The sequence below is a fragment of the Conger conger genome, chromosome 14 (genome assembly GCF_963514075.1).
Source record: "Conger conger chromosome 14, fConCon1.1, whole genome shotgun sequence".
NCBI classification, from domain to species: domain Eukaryota; kingdom Metazoa; phylum Chordata; class Actinopteri; order Anguilliformes; family Congridae; genus Conger; species Conger conger.
The window spans coordinates 15450586-15473225 of record NC_083773.1 but is presented as its reverse complement, the minus strand read 5'-3'; the positions used below and the strand labels follow the sequence as shown (position 1 = coordinate 15473225).

The window sequence follows — 22640 nt, the reverse complement described above, 5'->3', positions numbered from 1 at the left end:
ACAAATAGCATTAAACAAAACAAAAAAAAGAAAAAGTGAATTATGACATCACTTATTGCATTAGCGTCGGAAATTAGATACAGTTATTAATATGCCGGTGCATTGAAACGTGCTGGCTGTCTGTGTTAAATGTGTAGCTGCTGTTTGTATTTGTAACCTATGGGATACATTTACATCTCGAGTTCAAGCGTACACGCTGCAACAGCACTTGTAAGGAGACTTGCATACATCAATGAATGAAGCAAATTGTTAACACTCAGACAGTATTTAAAGAAAATCATGCAACTTTTGAAACATGATCTTGAATATCCGTGGCATAAAAGCCAGGAGTTTGCAATGCAGCTTGGCTGATGCTTGACCTAGCCTTTTTTTTTTTTCAAATTCCTGCTAATACAGGAATGTATCACTTCGCCATTATTATTATTATTATTATTATTATTATTATTATTATTATTATCATTTTTATAATTATTATTATGATAATGATAATGATGATAATAATAATATTATACAAGCTTGCCTATTGGCAGTCATTGGCAGCTATCTATTAAGGTTATTGTGCAGGTGTGGGTAATCCAATGAGTAGCCCCAATGGCTTAAGTGGATGATAAACATGTCAATGTTGCCTTTATCATAAAAAGTGAATAAGGGGTAGTAATGCTTCAGGTATATTAAATTGTTAGCAGCTTTGTTTGGTGGCTATGTACAATACAGTACAGCATTGTAACAACAGCGTCTTTACTCTAGGCCTGTATGCTCAGTTCCCCAAATGAATATGGTGTGTCATGCTCTCTCTTCTGTCTAGTTTCTCTTTCACTGTCGCTCCTCTGAGTCTTCAAGGGTAAACGAATAGTCAGACTAATAGTCAAGCATTATGAAGAGTTCATACCAGCCCTAAATGGTGCATAATAAGTTAATTGGTGGATGGTATTTTCTTTGTCTTCCATGCTGGAAGGGTGGTTAGGTATGTGCATATCTATTTTCTGCACATTTTCCCCCTGGGGCTGTGCGAATGTGTGTGGCATGGTTTCGTATGCAATAATTTACAATAGTACACAGGAAGACAGGGAGACAAATGGAACATAGTGTCTTGCTTCGTGTTCACGGTCAGGAACATGGAATGGCAGCCTCGATCAGGCTAGAGGAACAATGAGCAGGTGGATCAATCAGTCAAAAATGTCAGGTTTATCCACTTCAGTTTGGACTGCCTGCCTTGTGCACATATTGATCCTCAATGATCATCTCATCAGCACAGTTATCCAGATGCAAGCTCCATTTATTCTGGAAGGGCCAAAGGAGCTTAATATACTTTATATATATATATATATATATATATATATATATATATATATATATATATATATATATATATATATATATATATATGTTCATAAAGTATTAATATTATTGTTTTAATTAAATTCACAAAAAATAAGAGCATCTGTTGGGGGGGAGAGCAAGAACAAAAGGAGAGAATCAAATGAACAGTTATTTTCTGTTTTACATGTCAGCTAACATTGTCATTTGATTCCTTCACAGGCACAATCGAGGTTCACCAAAATGTCTGACAAGATGTCCAGCTTTCTCCACATTGGGGACATTTGTTCCCTGTATGCGGAAGGATCAACAAATGGATTTATTAGCACTTTAGGGTAAGTGTTCAATCTTCTACTGGCCTTTCTCAGGGTGTCGATCTCTGCCATTTTCTGTAGTCCCTCCCCTGTTTTAGCCACATGCGCGCACACACACACACACACACACACACACACACAGTACTGCACACATTCTCACATCCATTCACACACATACACGATGGATATACACTCACTGAGCACTTAGATAGACCTGTTCACTGGCTTGTTAATGCAACTAAATGCATAAATTCATGCAGATATGGTCAAGAGGTTCAGCTGTTTTTCAGACCAAATATCAGAATGGAGAAAAAATGTGACTGACCGTGGATGGTTGTTGGTGCCAGACAGGGTGGTTTGAGTATCTCGGAAATTGCTGATCTCCTGGAATTTTCATGCACAACAGTCTATAGAGCTTGCAGAGATTGGTTTGAAAAACAAAAAACACCAGTTCTGTGGGCAAAAATGCAAAAATGTGTTGTTAATGAAAGAGCTTAGAGGAGGGGCCTGATTGGTCAAAGCTGACAGGAAGGTGACAGTGACACAAATTTACAACAGTGGTATCTCTGAACACACAACATGTGAAACCTCTAAGTGGATAGGCTACAGCAGCAGAAGACCAATACATTAAAAAAAAAAATTATAATAAATACGTAATAACACACCTGCACGGACCTGTATACACTGTGCTGCCAGGAAAGGAATATGAGGTGCTGTCCAACAGGGCACAGCACCATCTCCATTCACTGGTATAGCAGCAGCTATGATTCATTGTAATCACTATGGCTGCTGCCAATGACCTCATTACGGGCTTAATAAAAGGCCTGGGTGTCAGGCCTAAGGAAGGAGGTTTTTGGATACGGACTGAAGGTGGAAAGACTGCTGGGGTTTTTTCATGCCTGGGTTTGTCGCCCTGTTGGGGACACACTTGCCGCCTCTTTTCCCCTAGCTGAGTGTGTTTTGGTTGTGGGTATTTGGATGTTTGGGTGTTTCCTTAGTAAATGGTAGGAAGCCATTGGTTCTTCTGAGTGTTTTCTGTCTGTTCACCACTTGAGCAGTGGCCACCCCCAGCTCTGCATCACAACACACACAGACCCTTTAGGCATGCAACATCATCAACTGCATCCACAAAGGTCTCTTTCCAGCTGTCACTCAGTATAGTGATTGACAGGATGGTGCATGGGTCCTCTCTTTCTCTCTCTCCAAGACTTTTTCTGCCTAATGGTGGGTTAGAGTAATTGACAAATCCCATGTCAGTGCCCATTGATAAACAAAGAATTCGTTGCCATGTTTTCAAGTCAATAGTGCTGTATGCAGTTAGCAACAGGAACAAAGCCGATGTTGTATCTGGAAACTTCTATCAATGAAGAATGAATGGATTTACAGCTTAAGCCGAGTCCTGGTTCATGACTTCACAGCTTAAAAGAGTTGCCTGCACTGTGCACTATATCCAAAATAAAGCTCTACAGCTACACTGTAGTCATTGAAATGCTATTGTTAAGGTACCCTCGCACCATGTGCTTGACTAAAAAAAGCAGTGCATGGACAGCACGTTTTCATGCACAATTGTCTGCAGGAGTTTGTCTTCTAAAAAAAGTCAGCGTGGGTGCTCTGCCTTGGGTCTGCTTTGCAAGGAGATCTGGGAGCCGGTATTTTTGTGGAGGCGGTAGGGGTGGAGAGATGGTTGTCAAAGTACTATTGGAGCAGGGTATTCTGTTACGGCGAACTGGGAAAACCAGTTATGCAAGAGAATTCATTGAAAAAGATCTTCTCTGTGATGGCGGACCGTTTCTGGGCGATGTTACATGGATTACCGGAGGTAGCTGAGGTTTTAATCTGGGAGACTTGAGCTGTCTGTGCTGGGCTCCTTCTCTTTTTCTCCCTTGAAAAGCATGCTGCTGGAACTAGGTGGCATGCTCGTGGTGGCATGACAATTATATCACTCTACAGCTGCGTAGGGGCTGATTCAGGCAGGTGTGTGAGGTGGTATTTATTGTTATCAAACGCCTGACACATTCACTTCAGGGTACTGTCATTTGTCAGTGAATACGTGCATATTTTTGTGCAGTGGAGAATGCGGTGTCATAACAGCATTTCAGAAGGCTACTGTTGTTGATATGCAAAGCTTTGTGGCCGAGCATATCACAGTGTCAGCAGCTTGCAGCTTTTCACCAGGAGAGCACATTTTCCCTTCCCCTGCTGAAAATAGGCACAGTGCTATTTCCTGTTTAGTGCTTTGTTCTTTGTTCTTCACCATCGCCACTGAGGCCTGGATGGTGCTGCTGGCATTTGACTGATGGAGAGATACGTGATGACTGATGGGAGAGATTAGACCATCCTCACACAGGAAAGAGCGTGTTTACCTGTATAACGATGCCTTTATGCCACATTCCACATCAGACCATACACATGGCACAGTTTCGGCATGGTCATCTCAGTGGGATGGTGCACGTTACGTCAATGAGCCATGAGCTGAACTTTGACTATCTTTTTCATAAGGCATGATGTTTTATGTTGTGTTGTGCGTGGAGAAAAATATTAGAATAACAAATTATCAATTTGCCTGCTGCTCAGTCACTTCTATGTTACATTACATTACATTATTGGCATTTGGCAGACGCTCTTATCCAGAGCGACATACAGTTGATTAGACTAAGCAGGAGACAATCCCCCAACGGCTGTGCAGATCTTATTGTGGCTACACCGGGATTAGAACTACCAACCTTGCGTGTCCCTGTCATTTGCCTTAACCACTATGCTACAGGCCACCGATGTATGGAAGAACCCAGGGAATGCTCACTTCTTTAATTTATGGTTCTTGGCAATCTACTGAACAAGATTTACCACATTCTACCCTCCAGGGTGTGGTCTGAATATTAATGCCTAGAACTGTACTTTGAAGCATGCAGATAATGCTGCCCTGTTTGCCACTGTGCATAACACCTGAACACTTATGGTGGAAACCAGAATAGCCCACTTGGTTATCGCAGGCAGGCTGTGTGTTCTTTGGTTTTATGTTCTTAATATATGAACTGAGTGGTCATGATACCATACATACTGCAGAGCTGGAGAGAGGCACTTTGAGCATGAAGCAGCCCTTCAGTCGGAATAAAGTGTTGAAGTGTCACCTCCTCTTTCCTTTGGCCAAATACCTTTCTGTTACGCATGCTTCCTGATTGGAAGCTTCTGCCTGGGGTCTAGAGTTGGTGTGTATTTTATTTGCCTTGGCTGTCCTAAACTGACTAAGCAGTCCCTGTCTACTGTATAAGTTCTAATAATAGGGGATTGGTCCTCAGGAGGGAGGTGTAGAAGGGATAGAAACAGTGAAACTGGGGGAAGGGTGGGGACTGATACAGGCCTTCTCTCAGTGCCAACTATAAAGGGGGAGGTGGTACTTTGTGTCTCTGAATTTTTAGGGTTAAAAATCTCAGTTTATTATTGGCCCTCTTCAAGATTTCCCGCATGCTGCGTGATGCAATGCAAATTTGTACACTTAGGGAACTTTGTAAAATCTGGACAGTGTCCAGTTGGCTGTTATTCTTAGTCAAGGAATCAACCTAAATTTGTTTCCGGGCGCAATGTTCCACCCTTCACCCCACCAGTAAATGTCCCTTTTTTCTGTCTAGAAACAAACTCTGCATCCCAAACCGAATAGTGTCATTATCAGTCTGCTGATATTGTTCTGTATTACATCGTGTTCAAGAATGATAAAAATCTCTTGTGTATTTGTTCAGTGTTGGCATTTAGGCTATTTTCAGCACAGACAGTTTGGTTACAGACTTGCACACTGGGTATAAAATGCTTTCAATCCTGGTTGCTTCCAGTAATCCCCATCCTCTGGTCACACATGGCTTTATGCTTTAATTGGAATGGGGTCCAAACTCTTGATTTCCTGTGGCCATTTAGCACCCATACTGAGAACAGCTCTACCCCCACTGTATGAGATACGGGCACCATATGGCAAAGAGGATAAACTGACCTCAGACACATTTCATGGTTCCTGCTGATCTTTCACACACGGCTGAAGCTGGGACCTGGCGGGGTCTGAAGGGCAGGTGGTGCACACACCCTTGGCCTGGAGGTGACACGATTGGCCGAATGAATGCTCAACGGCCAAACCCGTTCATGAGTAAATTGTATGCTCTGTATTGGAGAACACTTCAGTTGTGGTGATGAGGGCAATAGAAGGAATTTCCTGAGTGTGTGCGTGTCAGTGTGCGTGTCAGTGCGTGTGTGGCTTCTACATGGAAAACTGGTGATGTGAAGTAAAGGTTTGTGCTCTTAGCTAAAGAAAATAATTGATATCCGTCCGTATTTGTGTGGACTCACCATAAAGCTGAAGCTCATTAAAGCACGTAGGATCGTCCTACTCTTGAGTTGATGGTTTGAGTCTTGTCATGCATATTACAGCTTTGAGTAAGTTTAGTTGCAGTAAGTGCGCTTAAGTTCCCTATATCTGTTCAGTGTGTGTGCATCATCTGTGCGCATGTATTCATGTGTTCTCATTGGCTTTTGATTGAATTGTTTCATTGACTGCTATTTTTCCTCAGTCTTGTAGATGACCGCTGTGTGGTACAACCAGACACGGGGGACCTCAACAACCCTCCCAAAAAGTTTCGAGGTAAGGAATGCTTCATCTCCCCCCACTATCTTCAGAGAGATGTGTCATGAATCGGCTGTGAGGTTTTGAAAGGCGTTTGTGCATATTTCAACGATTGGAAAAAGTAGACTGAAAAATTCAGATGCATAGTATTGTTTTCCTTTAATCTGGCTGCCCTTGATTATGTTTTCAGCATCCAGTATAACACATGGTCTAATTAGCATAAATGCAATGACAGGGAATATTCTCTAGAACTACCATGCTTTTTAACTTGATTGCTGGTGGAGCCTGTGATTTAGCAGAAATTAATAATATTTTAGAGCCTTCATTTCTGCCTTGAGAGAAGCCTCCAGTGACTTGTGAAATTTCACACGAGCGGAATAACTACAGGCAAAACATCATAAAGTGTGAAAGTATTATAATACATACAGTACTGTGAAAAAGTATTTCCCCCTTCCTTTTTTGTGATTCTATGTTTATTTATTCAACAATAAAAAAAATTCTCAAACAGAACATGCAACAGTCCTATCCCTACTTTCCCCCTTCCTGATTGTTGCATTTTTTAATAGTTTCAGATTTTTAGACAAGATGTCATATTAGACAAAGGGACCCTGACATTTGTGAAGTTACAATTTCATTTTTTTTTTTATGAAAATGTTTATCAAATATCCTAATTCCTTATTTAAACTTCATTCTTGGTTGTGCCACCTTTAGCAGCAATAATTGCTTCTCTATAAACAATCAGTCGTTATATGCACTTTGTAATGTAATGTAATGTACTTTATAATAAATATAATTTATAATATACTTTGGCAATGTACATGCTCTAGTTATAAAGTATACTGAACTAAAGTGAATGTAGAGAGGGGGAGGTAGATTGCATTTGAGCTTCCATTTCCGATACTGTAATATCATACCTTTTGATGACATGACCCTTTCATTAAGAGCTGCCTTGCAAGATCTGTCCCATGATATGTGTTGGTTTTGTTGGATTTTATAATATTTGTGAATGCTATGCTGGGTTTTGCAGCACTTAATTTATCTGCCCCCCCTCACATACAGACACACAAAAAGTCTTATTTACAGTTTTGCAAAGGGTCATTCACAGAAAGTCGTAAAGATATTCATTGGCAAACCTGCGCTGTAAAATGGGAAACGGTGCCAGTGAAGCTTTTCCCATATTAATTAACCTTGTGGCCATTGGCCTTCTGATACTAATGAGTAAAAAATATATTGTGCTTCTTCAGACAATGACCAGGACACCTTGAAATATGGTCTTTTCAACAAGGTGGAGATGGACTGTTGATGGACCATGTGCTCTGTTTAGCTGTGGGTGTAGCTATGGTATCATTCTCTCTTTATTTTCCTGAATTAATCATTGCTGGAAAAAAACCCTTTTTTCCCATGGGCAGCATATTGGAGCTGGTAGTGGGCATGATCAATCATTCATTTGGCATTTCTAGGGCAATTTTTTCTCGCGAAAGTCTTGTGATCTAAAAACAGAGTGTAATGCATCACTGTTTGGGATACATGTATGTTGTATATTTAGGTTGCATACTGTAGTTTTCATTACTTTTCTGTCCTCCAAATTTAAAGCACTGATTATGCTGTGTAGGGCAAATAGTAGCACATTGTAATAGTAGCAGAAACTTCAGAGATGAAATTGAAGAGTATTATGGTGACTCCATGTCAATTTAGCACACTTTTTGTACTACATGGCCACAGATTTGTCATGCTAATTTAGTCTGATAAGAAACCACTGGAAGAAGATTATACTCATCTCAGATTGTTAATCTCGGAGATATGGGCTAACAAATTTCTGTGACTCCGACTTTGATTTTCTCTTTGGCTTTGATCTCAGTTACTCTAGGTCATAGAGAAATGGTTCTTTCATCAGTTTGTAGGTCTTCACCAGCTCTATATTGTATGGCTATATATATTATGTTGCAAGGTATGAAAGGGTTATGGATGATTATGATCTTGAAATCTGATTTGCAGCTATGTAAGCTATATTTAAAAATGGATTCAATTTTCAACACCATCATCAGAAAATTGGGTCTTGGATATTTGAGCCATTGCTGAGATCATTACTTATCTGAAGTAGCAACACATGGTTTTGTGCCACTCATTCCTTACAGTGTTGTTCTATGTAGCACACCACATTTGTTTTCATTATCAAATATCCCAAAAAACAGCAACAACCCAAAAATGTGTAGCTCGACACTTGTTTGCTTTGGTCATTGCGATCCAGCATTGCTGTTGATTGCTGTAACCACTGGGTCTGATGTTTTACAGTGTGATTGAGAACACCGCCTTCTCCTTTGCCCTGTTTGCACATGGGACTGGCTTTGCAGCTATTAAGCAGATTATCACATTATAATCTCTCAGAACGCAACATTCTGGGCCAGTTTCAGCACTTCAACAGATTCGACAAAGGACATTTCTAATCATTTCCTTATGCACTCAACAGGTCAGGTTGTGGAAGTGTATTATGGTGTCCAGAACTGTAGCTGTGTGGGGTAATGTGTGGGATGTGGGGTGTAGGCCCATCCTGTCGTCTCACCCTGGCCTGATGATCTGGAGAGGAATTGGCATTGGAGTCCACATTAAGGATGCTGCTTGAGTACACTGTGCTGTATTTCAGCTTGACATATTTCTGTGGTCCGTTTTAATTGTTGGTGCGCTCAGTTTTATGTGCATACACATACTACACCTGCAATTTCCCCACATTGTTTCACAACTGTTTATTAAATCATCAAGCTAATTCAGCCCATTTATACGACTCGTAAAAAGACTTGAGAACTGAGAGATTTGGTTCCCCCCCTTCCAATAAACCCTTGGAGTAATCCCTCTAAGATTAGACTACTATTCATCCCTCTGCAGTAATTTACAGCAAGGTTTGGATCTGCGAAATCCTTGCTGACATTTAGGAAAGTCTTTGATGCGACTCCCTTGCCGCTACGTAATCAGGGAGATGGAGCAGCAGGGGGTACACAGTGCGATTCGGGAGAAAAAAATAGTTGCCTTGTGCTGTGCATTGGCTAATTATTGTACTTGAATACACACTTATTTTATTATCAGAGGTCTACCGTAGGGGTAGACCAGGTTGAACAGGCAAGACCTTTGCTACAGTTTGTTTTCATTGTCCTAGTGAAATCCTTGAACTCTAAGAGGTGACTCTAAGAGCTTGTGCTTCCCGTAGCACATACATTCCTGAAAACCTTTTCCCATCATTCCCCCAAAAAACACTAACAATTGAAATATAATTCTTTTGATTCATTCATATCAGTCTTCTTTGTAAAAAGTAAGCAAAACAAAATGACAATCATTTAGTCTCTCCCTGCCAGCTCATTGGTAGATGCAGTGTTGTAGTAGCCCGTACCTCTTTCAGGTGTTCTTATAAACATAAGATGAGTGAGCCCATTGCAATTCACCTAATTATTCCTGACATGATACTGTATTCACAAAGTGCATAATCTTTGTGGTCAATATTTTTCAGCTACTTTGCAACCGCAACATGCATGGTAAACCCTCAGGCTATGTCTTCACACACATTCAACATCCATTATTTGATTATTCTTGTACTCTGATAGCTTAAGGTAGCCTTGGGTTTATTACAGTTTGAGCATGAGGTGCTTGTACTGCCTATGAGGGTTGGTGTGTGTTTGAATGTCACTGCGAGTGAGTCATCTGTGAGTGAGGGCATGAGCGTGTGTAATCTTCTGAGGGAGGGAATGAGAGCTCGTGTTTCCTTAGTGAATGAAAATGAGGGTCAGCTCGAGAGCGTGTTTGTGAGGAAGCGAATAGGTGTGCCTGTCTGCACTAGTGTGTATTTGAAAGTGTTTATCTCTCTGTGAATGTCAGAACTCATGCATATATGTGTTTTTGAGGGACAGTCCAGTCTAACTCGATGATTGCAGCTGCCCACCGTGGTTAGTGTTGTGAGGAAAAGTTTTCATGTAGTTTCTGCAGACTTCTGAAAAGCAAGCATGCCAGGCTTCCAGACTGTGGCATTAAAAAGGAGTGCCCTGAAACTGAAACTGATTTATCTCAAAACTCTGGGAAATGGTATGGTCTTCTCAGCAATGCACAGGCGTGAGTGTGTGTGGTTTCCAGGACAACAGGAAAGGAAATATTTTATTCAAGGAACTCATTCTTTGCTGTCGAAATGAAAACATTCCATTTGTAAAGAATGTAAATAATAAAATTGCTTGTTTACTTTTACTATATAGGTTTCTGCTGTATCCCTGCTCAGACATAATCCTATCGTGAGTTCTTCGCATAGATTTTCTAAAAATGGGCACACAATCCCCAGTTATCTAACTGAATATTTGTTTGAAAATGGAAACTTACTGGACTTACTGACTGACTTTCTTTACACATTTATACTTTGGTTCCCATAATTGTTCACTGATATTTTGCCCCCTTTTCTGTTTCTCCCTGCAGTTATTGTGCTACAGCTGTGCTACCCATACTATACTGTATTTACTGTACCTTTAGTGCATAAAACACTCTGGTTCTCTGATGAATTCCTCTTCAGTAGTGTGTGATTCTTTTTTTTTTTTTCTTGCTTAAAAGAAAGCATCTATGGCTCTTATGTGTTTTCAAAAACAAGGCCACCAGCTCTGCAGAGTACTGTGTAAACGCCACAAAGCCAAATCCTTGCAGCCTGGATGTGGCACAACGTAATGGTGTTCTGTCTGCTAGCGACTCATTTCAAGGATGTCAGGTTCTGGCGATGGGCAAAGCTGTGCCTCGGAAGGCTTCCTGATCAGCGTGACGTGCTGAATGCATATGACAGCAGTGGGCCTGAAAATGGAGGCCATGCAGGTGCTGACAGATCCCCACTGCAGGGTTTTACAAATCCATTTCATCATAAATTGACACGGTTGCCCGTATGATTTTCACGTATGCTAGTTCAGTGATCTGAATCAAGGTTATCAAGATGAAATCAATGCCTTTTTGTCTGAAGCAGTATAAGCAACAGCAACTGATATCTTGCCTGCATTTCTGTGAGGTGGGTTGTTTTGGAAAGCTGCAGAGGCATGCAGATATTATGTTTTTGTGCTGGTTTCTCCTTGCTCTTTTATGACTGAATACAAATCTCTTCCTTTTTCATGCGTATGGGTACTAATGCCTGGTGTCCAGGCCTGTGTTCAGCAGGTGTGTTCTCTGTGGGAGTGGTGCTGTGAGCAGGGAGGAGGCTGAATGCGAAGCTGCCATTGACATGTGTGCGCACTGCCAATCAGCCTTCCCGCCCTCATGCTCTTAGGACAGGCTGATTCTGCCTCCACCCAATCAGCCAATCAGGCAAGACCCCCATGGAGAAGGGGACTCCCTACGTCTGTATGGTCAGCTGAAACAGGACTGCGTAGCGAGTTAGGCTTGTTCAAACCATGCAGAGCAAATAGCAGCAAATGGGGGCAAATGGGAACAAATGGCTTTAGACTGCAAATGGTAAATTACTGTATATGCTGAATCCTGATTGGTCAGTACTCACAGTGCATACCATCTCATTTGCAGTTAGACCAGCCCTGTACAGAATAACCAATCAGATATCAACACAAACTATGCAGTTTGTTGGAAAGCAAATAGGAGTGTGTGTGCTGATTTCTGACTAGTTATACTATGCCGGGCTGGCATAAGACCTATGGTTTAGATTGCACATGGTACAGTTTTTGCTGAAGTCTAATTGGTCAATCTGTACAGTGTTTTAGATTGCAACTGAGACATTGTGTGTGCAGTTCATTCATACATTCAGATTTTCATACATTCTTAACGGATGTTTGGTGGTGTATGTATAGCCAGTTGGAGAGTGACTTGAAAGATGGTGGAATGCAGAGAGAGGGATGTTGTCGTAGTTGTGTGAAGCAGGAGTGTAAGAATTGAATTACAAGGGCGGTACAGGGAAGCAAGACTGAAGGGGCAGAGGAAAGCAGTGGTTTGCCTGCCTGCTCACTGGAGTCTACTTTGTGGCTTGCTCACTTGCCTTATTTGGTCATTCTGTTTTGCAAAAGAGGTTGATAAGGTTAAAATTAGGCGAAGAGAAAACAAGATGTAATCTGAAGCATTTGCTCATTGTTTGTTTAGCCTTGTCATTGTTTAAATAAATGTAATACTGCTTTTATTAGTATACATTGTTACAAAGAATTGGATGGTACAGGTGTGGCTAGTTGGATGGACAGAGGGATGCTCTTGCTTAGTGAGGTAATGATCCATTAATACCCCTTAGCAATCTTTTTTGGTTTAAATTTTTAAGTATAACCATGTATGTTTAGATGTTATTTCTTATGACTTGTTTGCCTTGCCTAACACTTGCTTTCAAGGTAGGGGAGAGTTTAAACTGTGTGTTATTATGTGCCTTTAACCTTTAATTGTGTGAATTTAAACAACAAAAACTTTCTAGCTTTATATATATACAGACCTTATTTGGGTCAAAGTAACAGACTGTAGCTGTTTTCATGTTTGCTCTCAGTGTGGTGTAAGCTTTTGGAAATGTCTCGGTGTACAAAGCATATTCTGCTATGGCCTATTTTATATTTTGTTTGTATCAAATTGTATTTTTATTATTTTTATTTGCCTATGAGTGCATTCCAGCCCACTGACTTCCTTAAATGGAAGCCCACGCTTTGTGACTGGTATCAGCTGAAAAAGGCTGAGTTGTGCCAGCTGGCAGAACCCATGAACATTTTTTTCTACCTGGTGGGCTCTAATTTCACAATTTTATGGTAATACTGTGTATATACGCTGTACTGACATTTCTTGTGTTGTGACTGAAATCATAGACTTCTTGACAAAATCACACTTCAGGCCCCAAGTGTTCACTAGTATGACGCGTTGTTAGATTCTGCAGACTGATTCTTGAACAGTACACTGCAGTATGTAATTCTTTGGCATGAAGCCCAAACACACAAGGGATCCTCTTTGTTTTCCTTGATGAAGTTCTAGGCAATATGGGCGACCTTGAACCCAATCCGACCAAACAAAATTGACCTGCTACTTACAGTAGGGGAAAACCAATTTCCTGTTCCTGGAGGAACGTTTAATCTGGTGACCTTGCTTTCATGGGCTCTGAGATATGTTTGCATCCCCGTTTTGTTCAGAATATTTAATTATCAGCAGCTTCAGCGGCTTGTGGTGTCTGAACACCATGTCAGGCCCAAAATCACCAGTTTGGTTTGGGCTTAGTTTCTGTTGCTATAATAAAATGAGTGTGAAAACCACGCATAAATGAGATATAACACTGCATGCAGGTGAGGAGGAACTCCGTCAATGCTTAAAAACAAAACAAAACTGTGAAGCACAGGTTTTCTATGAATTGTTTCACTTCTGTCTTTTAACCAATTTCTCTACAGTGCTCCATGTATGTCTCCTGCTATACTTCTGTATTTCCCAAATATTATGTACTGATATGAACACACACACACGCTTTCATTTTGCAGAAATATATTATGTGCATAGCAACTGGAATGTTCCCCCCTTTTGCCACAACAAATGTATAGCTCCTGAATGCTATGCAGTGTATGCTTTTTCCTGGCCCTACCTTCTCAAACACTGAATGCCATTTTGCAGAAATCTTGTTTACTTTTGTCTTATTTAATATTTCAATATTGTGTGGGATCATGAAATCCAAACTGCGATCTCATCACAGAGCTCACATTGAACTGTCAAATGTAGACAAAACTCACAATCTGTCCTGATGTGATTGGATGTTGGAATTCTGATTCCACAAGTCACATGAAGTAACCATTGTAACCGTAGTCATTGTCCCTTGACCAGATGAACTTCAGTGACAAGTTTCAATATTCAATAATCTATAATATTTCTGAGGTTTATGTGTTTTTGAACAACTTTGACAACTTTTATATGATTGATATGATCATAGACTTGCAGTTGTATATGGACATTATTGTAAATTCCAGGTATTGTGAACATCATAGTGCTGCTTTTCCTTTTGGTTTTTAAATTTGGGAAGCTGGAAGCATAATATACAGGACTTCAGTATGTACTGATGTGTGTATAAGCCAAAGCGCTGAAGTTTTATTGTACCCGTTCCCTTGCTAATCTCTGGTTTTATTAATCTTTACTTATGTTTGAAGGCCTGGTATATCTGGTTTTAGTCATGCAAATGAGGTGCTACAGTACAATAAGCCCTCTAACTGACTGCATGCAAATGAGGGGAAAGTGGCTTTGAATTGTATTTGTATGAATGTGGCTCTCAGTCTTCGCATTCAGGAGGCACAGACCACAGGGTTGACTACTTTGTAACACACGCATGAAACTCTTAATGTGCTACATGGGCTGGACTGCAACACACATGACCGTAATACACTAAGTTCCAGGGCACAGAACAGACTGGATAGCAGATTGTAAGAGATGCACTGTAACAGACATGCAGGTAGACTGTTGGATACAAATCTGCAACACAATAACAGCTCTGCACAAGTGAGAGTTTCAACAGCTTTATACAATATGCATATCGGGTATGCATATTTGTGTCAAGACTGAGGTCATAAATCCATTTCTGCAGTCCAGACTGTTGAAATGGTTTACTTCACTGCCGAGCCAGCACTGCAGAGCCAACTAACAGTTGCTTTACTTTCGTAAAGGCTTCTTCCACCTCAGGTGTCCGTCGGACCTTCTCCTGGGCAGTCATAGGCCTGGTGTCTATGAGGTCAGTCAGTGGTTGGGTTAGTCCCACGTAGTTACAGATCGATGCTCTGCAGTAATTTACCATTCTTAAAAATGACATCACTTGCTGTTTGGTTTGTAGTTTTGGTGCATTTAGGATGGCCGTTTTTCTACCATCTTCCAGGCTTTTACCGTTCTGGGAAATTAGACGGCCCAAATACTTTAACTCCGGTTTCCACAATTGCATTTTTCCCTTTCTGACCTTGTGTCCTTGCCCTGCGAGGAAGTTTAGACATGCCAAAGTATCCTTTTTCCAGGTCTCGAATTTAGCCGCCATCTCTTGTGAGAAAATCGTGGGCGATTCACAGAAACCTTGGGCACTGAGTATAAGTCCATCTTTTTCCCTTGAATGTAAATGCAAACCAAAACTGGCATTCTTTCGCAATCGGTATTGAGAAGAATGCATTTGCCAGGTCAATCACCGAGAAGAAACCTGCTTCTGGTGACAGGTCATTCAGCAGAGTATGTGGATCTGGTATGGTAACTATGGGAGCTCTTCGACTGATCGCCTTGTTTACAGCTTGCAGGTCTTGCATCTCCATCCTTCATTTTTTAGTTGCATCGCATAGCCTCCTACATCATCCCATGCTCCTTGAGGGTATGGGATGCCACTGTTTGCCCTAAATACCTTGTCGCGCCTAGCCAAATAGTGCATGACTGACTCGTCCGATCTCTGCACGTAATCGGCTACTCGAGAGTAGTCGGCGTGCATTGCATAGTGCTCCTCCCGTACGGCAAAGAATCTTGGGGTGACTCTTGATAACTGCCTCACCCTGGCTCCACAAGTATCCTCCACTGCCAGAACCTGCAGGTTCTTTCTGTATAATATACGCCGTATCCGTCATCTCCTGACTGAGAAAGCCACCCAGCTCCTAGTCCAGGCGCTCGTCATTTCCCGCCTGGATTACTGCAACTCCCTCCTAGCCGGTCTCCCAGCATGTGCCATCAAGCCCCTCCAGCTGGTCCAGAATGCTGCAGCCCGCCTGATCACCAGTCAGCCCAGGTCGGCTCATGTCACCCCGCTTCTCATTGGCCTCCACTGGCTTCCTATTGCCGCACGCATCCGTTTCAAGGCCCTAGTGTTGGCATTTCAGGCTGCTAAGGGGACTGCCCCACCTTACATACAATCCCTGATCACTCCCTACTCCCCAGCTAGACCACTCCGGTCTGCCAGCTCTGGTCGCCTTACAGTTCCCTCTCTACGTGCACCTGGCGGTCGAGCTGCACGTTCACGCCTGTTTTCCGTTCTGGTTCCTCAGTGGTGGAATGACTTGCCTACCACTGTCAGAACAGCAGAATCCCTCCCCCTATTTCGACGCAGACTCAAAACCCACCTTTTCAAACTCTACCTTAGTCCTCCCTCCTGATTTCCCCTGCCCCTCCTTTCTGATATCCCTATCCTTGTCTAACCCCCCCCCCAAAAAAAAAAAAAAATGCACTTCTGATGACAACTATGTTTAGAACAGCATTTCCTGTGTATTTTGCTAGTTTCTGGATGTGATGCTCTGACTTATGGTAGAACCTATGCACTTGTAAGTCGCTTTGGATTAAAAGCGTCTGCCAAATGACTAAAATGTAAAATGTAAATGTAATAGACCTGTCTGAGCCTGTCCTGCAGTCCCCTTATCGGGCCCCAGTAGGGGCCAGGATCTGCAGCTGGTACAGGAGGATCTGGATAAGGGACAGCTTGGTTTTGGTCATTGAGTGGGTTCCACGCCACTCAATGCCCAACATCACTCTCATACATGATTCTAATTCCACCAAATTTGGTCTGTAACTTTGTATCAGTTGTCCCAATTGTCTGATACAATCTTCTGGTCCCTCTGTAGGGTGTGAGTCCATCACCTTTTTATATCTTGCTAGGTCCATGGTCTGTAGACCCACTGAGTTCCCCCTTGCCCATCTCCCGAGGGCATTTGTATCATGGGGTACTGATGTATTTGTGTATTTGTCTTTAGTCCATGCAGTGCATGGACTGTCAGTTGGACAAGGTCTTGGTCTGTAATCAGAATTTAATGATTTGCCGGGTGGTGTCGGCAGGTATATGGTTGGGTTACCGAATCTGCCTTCCAGCAGAGTGGGGTATAGGTACTGGCCCAGCCGGAGACAGGCTCAGAAGCAATTTAGGTACAGTCCCAGAATATAGCGGTGGCATATTCTGGGGAGGGTTAACTGCCTCTCCCTCCGCGGGACCTAATGGTGCGGTTTGCGGAGGTCTATAATTATCATCTTCTTCTTTGTTTACCACCTGAAATGACATGGCGTCATTTCTTTTTGCCTTTCGCTTGTCTTTTGCCTAAAGCTTTTCTCCTTTTTGTTGCTTCTGTTAACCACAGTCTAGCTTCCATATAACCATACTTCCTATGCTTCTTTTCGCTTTTACCTGCTTTTGTTTCTATCTCTGATAATGACAACTTGCCAGTGTTCTCTACCAACAATTTTCCATTAAATTTAAACCTTTCTTTCCACATGCACACATGCCTTGCACTCCCTGCACTCCCAAGTCCATACTCTCCGGACAAATACAACAGAGGTGTATCTCCTTCACAACAATAACAACACGCACAACAAGAACAACGGCAACATCCACAACAACAACCGCCTTTCCCACAACTATTCCCCATAGTCCCGGACTATATTGAGTTTTCCAAAAACTGTAATTGTCGTCAAGGCGGAAAGCACAACATCAATTTAGAGTCCTCCCCGACTCACGGCACTAAAATTCACTGTATCCAACTCTCACAAAGCAGAACATCATTCATAATTTAAACTTTAGGAAAATCCCGGCACTCGCCCCGTCTCTCAATGATACCTTTCCTGGCCTCTCTGATATCCCAAAAATCTCCTTAAGTGATCTGGGAAGAGGTCTTTATTCAGGAGTCCCAGACTCCCCCCGTGCACGGTTTCAGGTTTGGTATTCAGTGAGATTCGGGTTGTTGGGATCCCGGACGAGCCCCCAAGTTATGTTGGATACAAATCTGCAACACAATAACAGCTCTGCACAAGTGAGAGTTTCAACAGCTTTATACAATATGCATATCGGGTCCAGCGCTTCCAAAGCGGAGAGCAATGCCTTATACATCGTTACAGCTTATATACACATTCTGTTGCTGGGGAGAGTGGGGCAGTCCCTGTCTCCCTCCAGTCAGCAGCTAACACATGCACCAAGAGAAACAATTCTAAGCTCTGGGATCAATCCAGTGTGGCCCCCTCCTTCGTGGTTAGGTGGACTCCTGTTTTTCTGCAAGCTCGTGATGATATTTGAAACAAATGTTTCTGATTCTCTCATCTTACCCTATGCCCTCTTCTCTTTTTCATGCCCTATGACACATATTTGCTCACGTTGCTACAGTTCAGTGGAAATTTCCACTGGTAGACAGCTTCTCTCTGTACATTAGTAGAAGTGGCACATATTAATGCTTTGCACAAATAACACAGTTAATGCCATATGAGCTATATTTCGTGAGCCAATTAAAAATTTCCCACAAGACACTTTGGACTCCCTATGTGACAGATAAGTTAGTTTGCCTGCAATATCTGCTGGACCTGGGCTATTGGATATCAGAGGTGATTACTTTCAGATCGGGCAGTAATGGATACGAAGGCCGTGGAACAATGGCTGGTTTGTAGCAGTGTGTCGGTGCTGGCCAGTTCTCCCGAGCCTATCAGCACACAGCTGCAGGCTGCTGCACACTGGCTCACTGTGTGGGGAACTGGACTGGGCGGGGCTCATGTCCGAATAGTGCTGAAGATGTAGCCGAAATTATGCAAAATGTATGTAGCTCAAACCTGTGAAACATCCTCCATTTCTCTGGGATCACATACTGTAGCTTCTTCATTGTATGTGTACAATAGCTGAATGGGAAAGAGATGGTTGTATACTGCATAGTGATTCAAGGTCAGGGAGGTAGCTCATTCTTTATAACAGGCCTGCCCACCCCTGTTCCTGGAGACCTACAGCTGTGCCCTCGAGTAGGCTTTCACTTCAACCATAATTTGCCAGACGTGATTCTTTCTCTAGCCGTTGAATGAGGTGTGCTTTGTTACAGCACAGTAGTTCTGCAGGAACAGGGCTGGGCAGCCCTGTTGTAAAGGTAGTGTGGTGCGCGGGCTTGGCATTAACAGCCATAGTAATGTAGTACTACAGGTGCAGGGCAGGAACCGGGTGTCTCAGGCATGCTTGGTAGAGTTGGCGGTGTGTGACGTGTGAGCCGAACAGCTGCGTGACATTTCCGCGCGCGGTTCCATCCCGCCCACCTGCAGCAGTTACGCTACAGGAACGCCACATCTCCCGCCCCGGCTGCAGTAACAGCACCCGCTGCAAGACGCCGTCAGCTTCCTGAGCCCAACTGACACGCCGTGAAAACAGTGACTCAGACCATCAGGGCCGCTCACCGCGAACGCATCGCCCCTGCATAAAGGAAGTGCTCTGGAAAGTGAAAGTAAAAAAAACACAGTTTAAAACATTGGTTTTGGGGGTGGGGAGGGAGTAGTCGCTTCCTGTAGTGGCTATGAATGGGGTGTCTCAGTGTTAAGGCATGTTGAGTGCGATTGTTGGGGCTATTGTTGGGGTGTGTGAACTCTTGACCCAGACTTGGCAGACTTGGGCAATGGCCCCCACCTGGGTCTGAACCCAGAATTACCTACCTGCAGGGGCAGGAGACTGGCAGCCCGTGTTGTCTGTTTGACTTGCTGTAATGCTGTAGATTTGTTGTTGACAGATATCTATATCTACAATATATCAACTCTACTTACAGAGAATGTGTGAACATTTGCATTTGTATACATGTCTGAATCTGTATGAGCTCGCAATGTTCAGGGTTTACATGTATATGAGCTCACAGTGTCTATAGTGGAGCTCTTTGGGTCTGTGTAAGCTAGTGCTCATCCCTGCCCTGTCTCCAGCACGGCCTCCCTTTCAGAGGTAGAGATTCAGGGCTGCAGCATCGTGTCAAAGAGCACCTGGGATAAATCTCCCTGTTCAGTATTAATAGCTCACTTAAGCGATTTAAAAGGAGATTTAGCCTGCCACTCAAAGGCTGGCTTCCGTGTCTCTGATCTTTGGCTGAAGCCACGTGGTTGTAATTGCTTTAGTGTCAGATTCATCTGACACAGGCTGGGGTGAGTGCTTTCAGGAGCCAGTCTGCTCCTTTCAGGATATCTTTTCCATTATGTGAATAAAAACAAAATGAGGGTCTCTCTTTCCACTTGGTTTTTTCTGTAGATTCCTGGACTGTTCTTTTCACAATGCCACATTTTTCCAAATTAAAACAAAACCCCAGTCTTAATAGACAAATTAGTTTTGTTCCGGTTCTAGTAAACAAAATGAAAAGGTGGGGGAGGGTTTTTGTAAAGTCTCTCTGGAAATATGCAGTACTTTTCAGACCCAGTCCCCAAGCTGTCTCCTTATGATGTGTTTTATTGTTCTAACTCAGAATGGCCTGCCATTTTAGTTTGCAGCTAAAGATCACGATCGAAAACCTGCTGGAAACTCATGATCAATGCATCATAAGTCTCCTGAGCAGTCTAGCACACACATCCCTCATACTGTCTGACTCTCCTGCTCCTCTAACCCCCCCCCCCCCCCCCACCCTCCTTCACACACAGGCACACACACACACACACCCATACAGCTCACCTCCTCATCTCCATTTGACCTACCTAGCCTCTCCGATCCAGCACACCTGTGTGACTCACCACCCTTTGTTCCACAGTTCGTCTCTTGACATCTCCTCCCAGAGTTCCCTGGTGCAGGCTTGGTTCACAAATGGGCTATTTTTACTCCTGGCACAGATAATAACATCCCACTGCCTCTCTCAGGTAGCTGTTCTCTCAGCCAGAGGGAAAATGTGTGCATTGGGCCAAGGACTCTCACAGTGTTTAGGTGTGCATTGTGAGTGTGGGAATGGGGTCAATAAGACCTTGGTCTGCAATTTGACCGGGTTGATGTATTTATGTAAAGTGCGGTAGCAAGTTTAGACAAACTGCTGACTCACTGCCATTCTGTTGCCAAAATTAAATTGTTCTGTGGATATTAGGCCAATGGCTAATTTCACCCAAACATAGACCTGTACCCTGTTAATGGTTTGTTGTATTGCTCTAACTTTCCCTCCCCAGACTGCCTGTTCAAGTTGTGTCCCATGAACAGATACTCTGCACAGAAACAGTTCTGGAAGGCTGCCAAACCCGGGGGAAGCAGCACTACGGACACGGTGCTCCTGAACAAACTGCATGTGAGTTCTGTTCATGTGTGTTTCCCACCAACAGCATCACAAAACTATGGACTTTACTTGTGATGAAGTTGTATAGCAATAATGATTTTATGCTCTGTAAACCATGATTTTAAGCTGCTGTGTACTGGAAAAGTGCTTGTCAGAATGACGGATGACAGAATTTTCCTTTGTTAAATGTGTGAGGATTTCTCTGCAGACCTTTCCAATTCTAGGTGTGGAGATGATGAGCACTCGGTCAGTGTTCCATTGACTGTCAGTTCAGCTTATAAGTAGCACGTAATGTCAGTGTCTAAGTCACGCAGATGGAAGGCATGCCCTGGTGAATTTGCTTTTTGACTGCAGCATGCTGCTGATCTGGAGAAGAAGCAGAATGAGTCTGAGAACCGCAAGCTGCTGGGAACGGTGATTCAGTACGGGAACGTCATCCAGGTGCGTGACGTCTGCGCCCTTACCAGCAACGGGCTTGTCATGTGACAAGCTGACAGGAAGCAGAGGGACGCTGCTGATAGACAGTTGAGCCAGAGCATAACCACCTGTCTGCTCGATGAGCATGAACCAACAGCCCCACTCCACTGTGGATGCTGTTCCTACATACATGTAAAGCATACAGATAGCCCCAGAGACCGGATGCCCCAGTTTTAAACCCTGCTTCAGTTAACTGTGGTCTCCTGCCCTGGCCACTCAGGACCCATCTCTGGCCGGCCCCTCTGCAGTCCCACTTTAATATCCCAGGCCCCAAGAGTGAAAGAGCAGTATTTGAACTCTCAGGCTCCAGGAGCTGGTTGCACCAGCTGAACATAAAAAAAGTTTGTCTTGACTGTTAAGTCGGTCGTAGCTACGTCTGACGTTGTGATTAATATTTACACCTGTTGGTCAAAAAAAATCTACAAATATGACTAGATGCAGACAATGCGTCTTCATGTTGATTTAGTTCTATTGCATATTTGTTGCTAGGCTGTGCGTGTTGCCTGGCTACAATGTTGCCACTAGTTTATTTTTCATATCCCCTAAAGTATTCTAAAAAAGCACCATTAGCATAAAATCTTAGTGCTGCTATGCGCAACTGCAATGCCAGTAAAGGTGCACCGTTCCGGTTAATTGAGGTGAGAGATCGTCAATTAATTCAAACGACTCAACCTTGAAAGAAACAAAAGCACTCAATCTGCTCGCTATCCCCTTATATGCCTATGTGGAGGGGGTTCAACCGGTCTCTTAATATTCTCTCGCATGTGAAAGCGCGCTGTTTGTGCAATCTATAAACGAGATGCTCCATATACGGAGGCTGATGTATTCTCTTTTGCAAAGTGTTACCAAGGAGAACAATCCAAAAATATCACTTTGGCCTACTATGTAATATGTGTACAATTTACACCCAGATGTAGTGCTCTGCCCAGCTGGTGCAATCGGTGTATTCTCACATTTTACTTGAGCCCCAAGAGATTTACTGTATCTAGATCAGTAGAAGGTATATCTGTACGAACAGGG

At 43.0% G+C, this 22640-nt stretch overlaps 1 protein-coding gene across 6 annotated transcripts in view; it reads left to right on the top strand.

Moving 5' to 3' along the window:
• The window catches only part of itpr1b (inositol 1,4,5-trisphosphate receptor, type 1b), a 108992-nt gene that overhangs the window by 1006 nt on the left and 85346 nt on the right, over positions 1 to 22640 (top strand). For all 6 annotated transcript variants that reach the window (XM_061220787.1, XM_061220788.1, XM_061220786.1 and 3 more), the window contains exons 2-5: positions 1540 to 1652; positions 6182 to 6252; positions 21040 to 21155; positions 21498 to 21584. In XM_061220787.1, the coding sequence (XP_061076771.1) occupies positions 1561 to 1652; positions 6182 to 6252; positions 21040 to 21155; positions 21498 to 21584 (366 nt within the window). In that variant the 5' untranslated portion in view covers positions 1540 to 1560. The remainder of the gene's footprint in view (positions 1 to 1539; positions 1653 to 6181; positions 6253 to 21039; positions 21156 to 21497; positions 21585 to 22640) is intronic.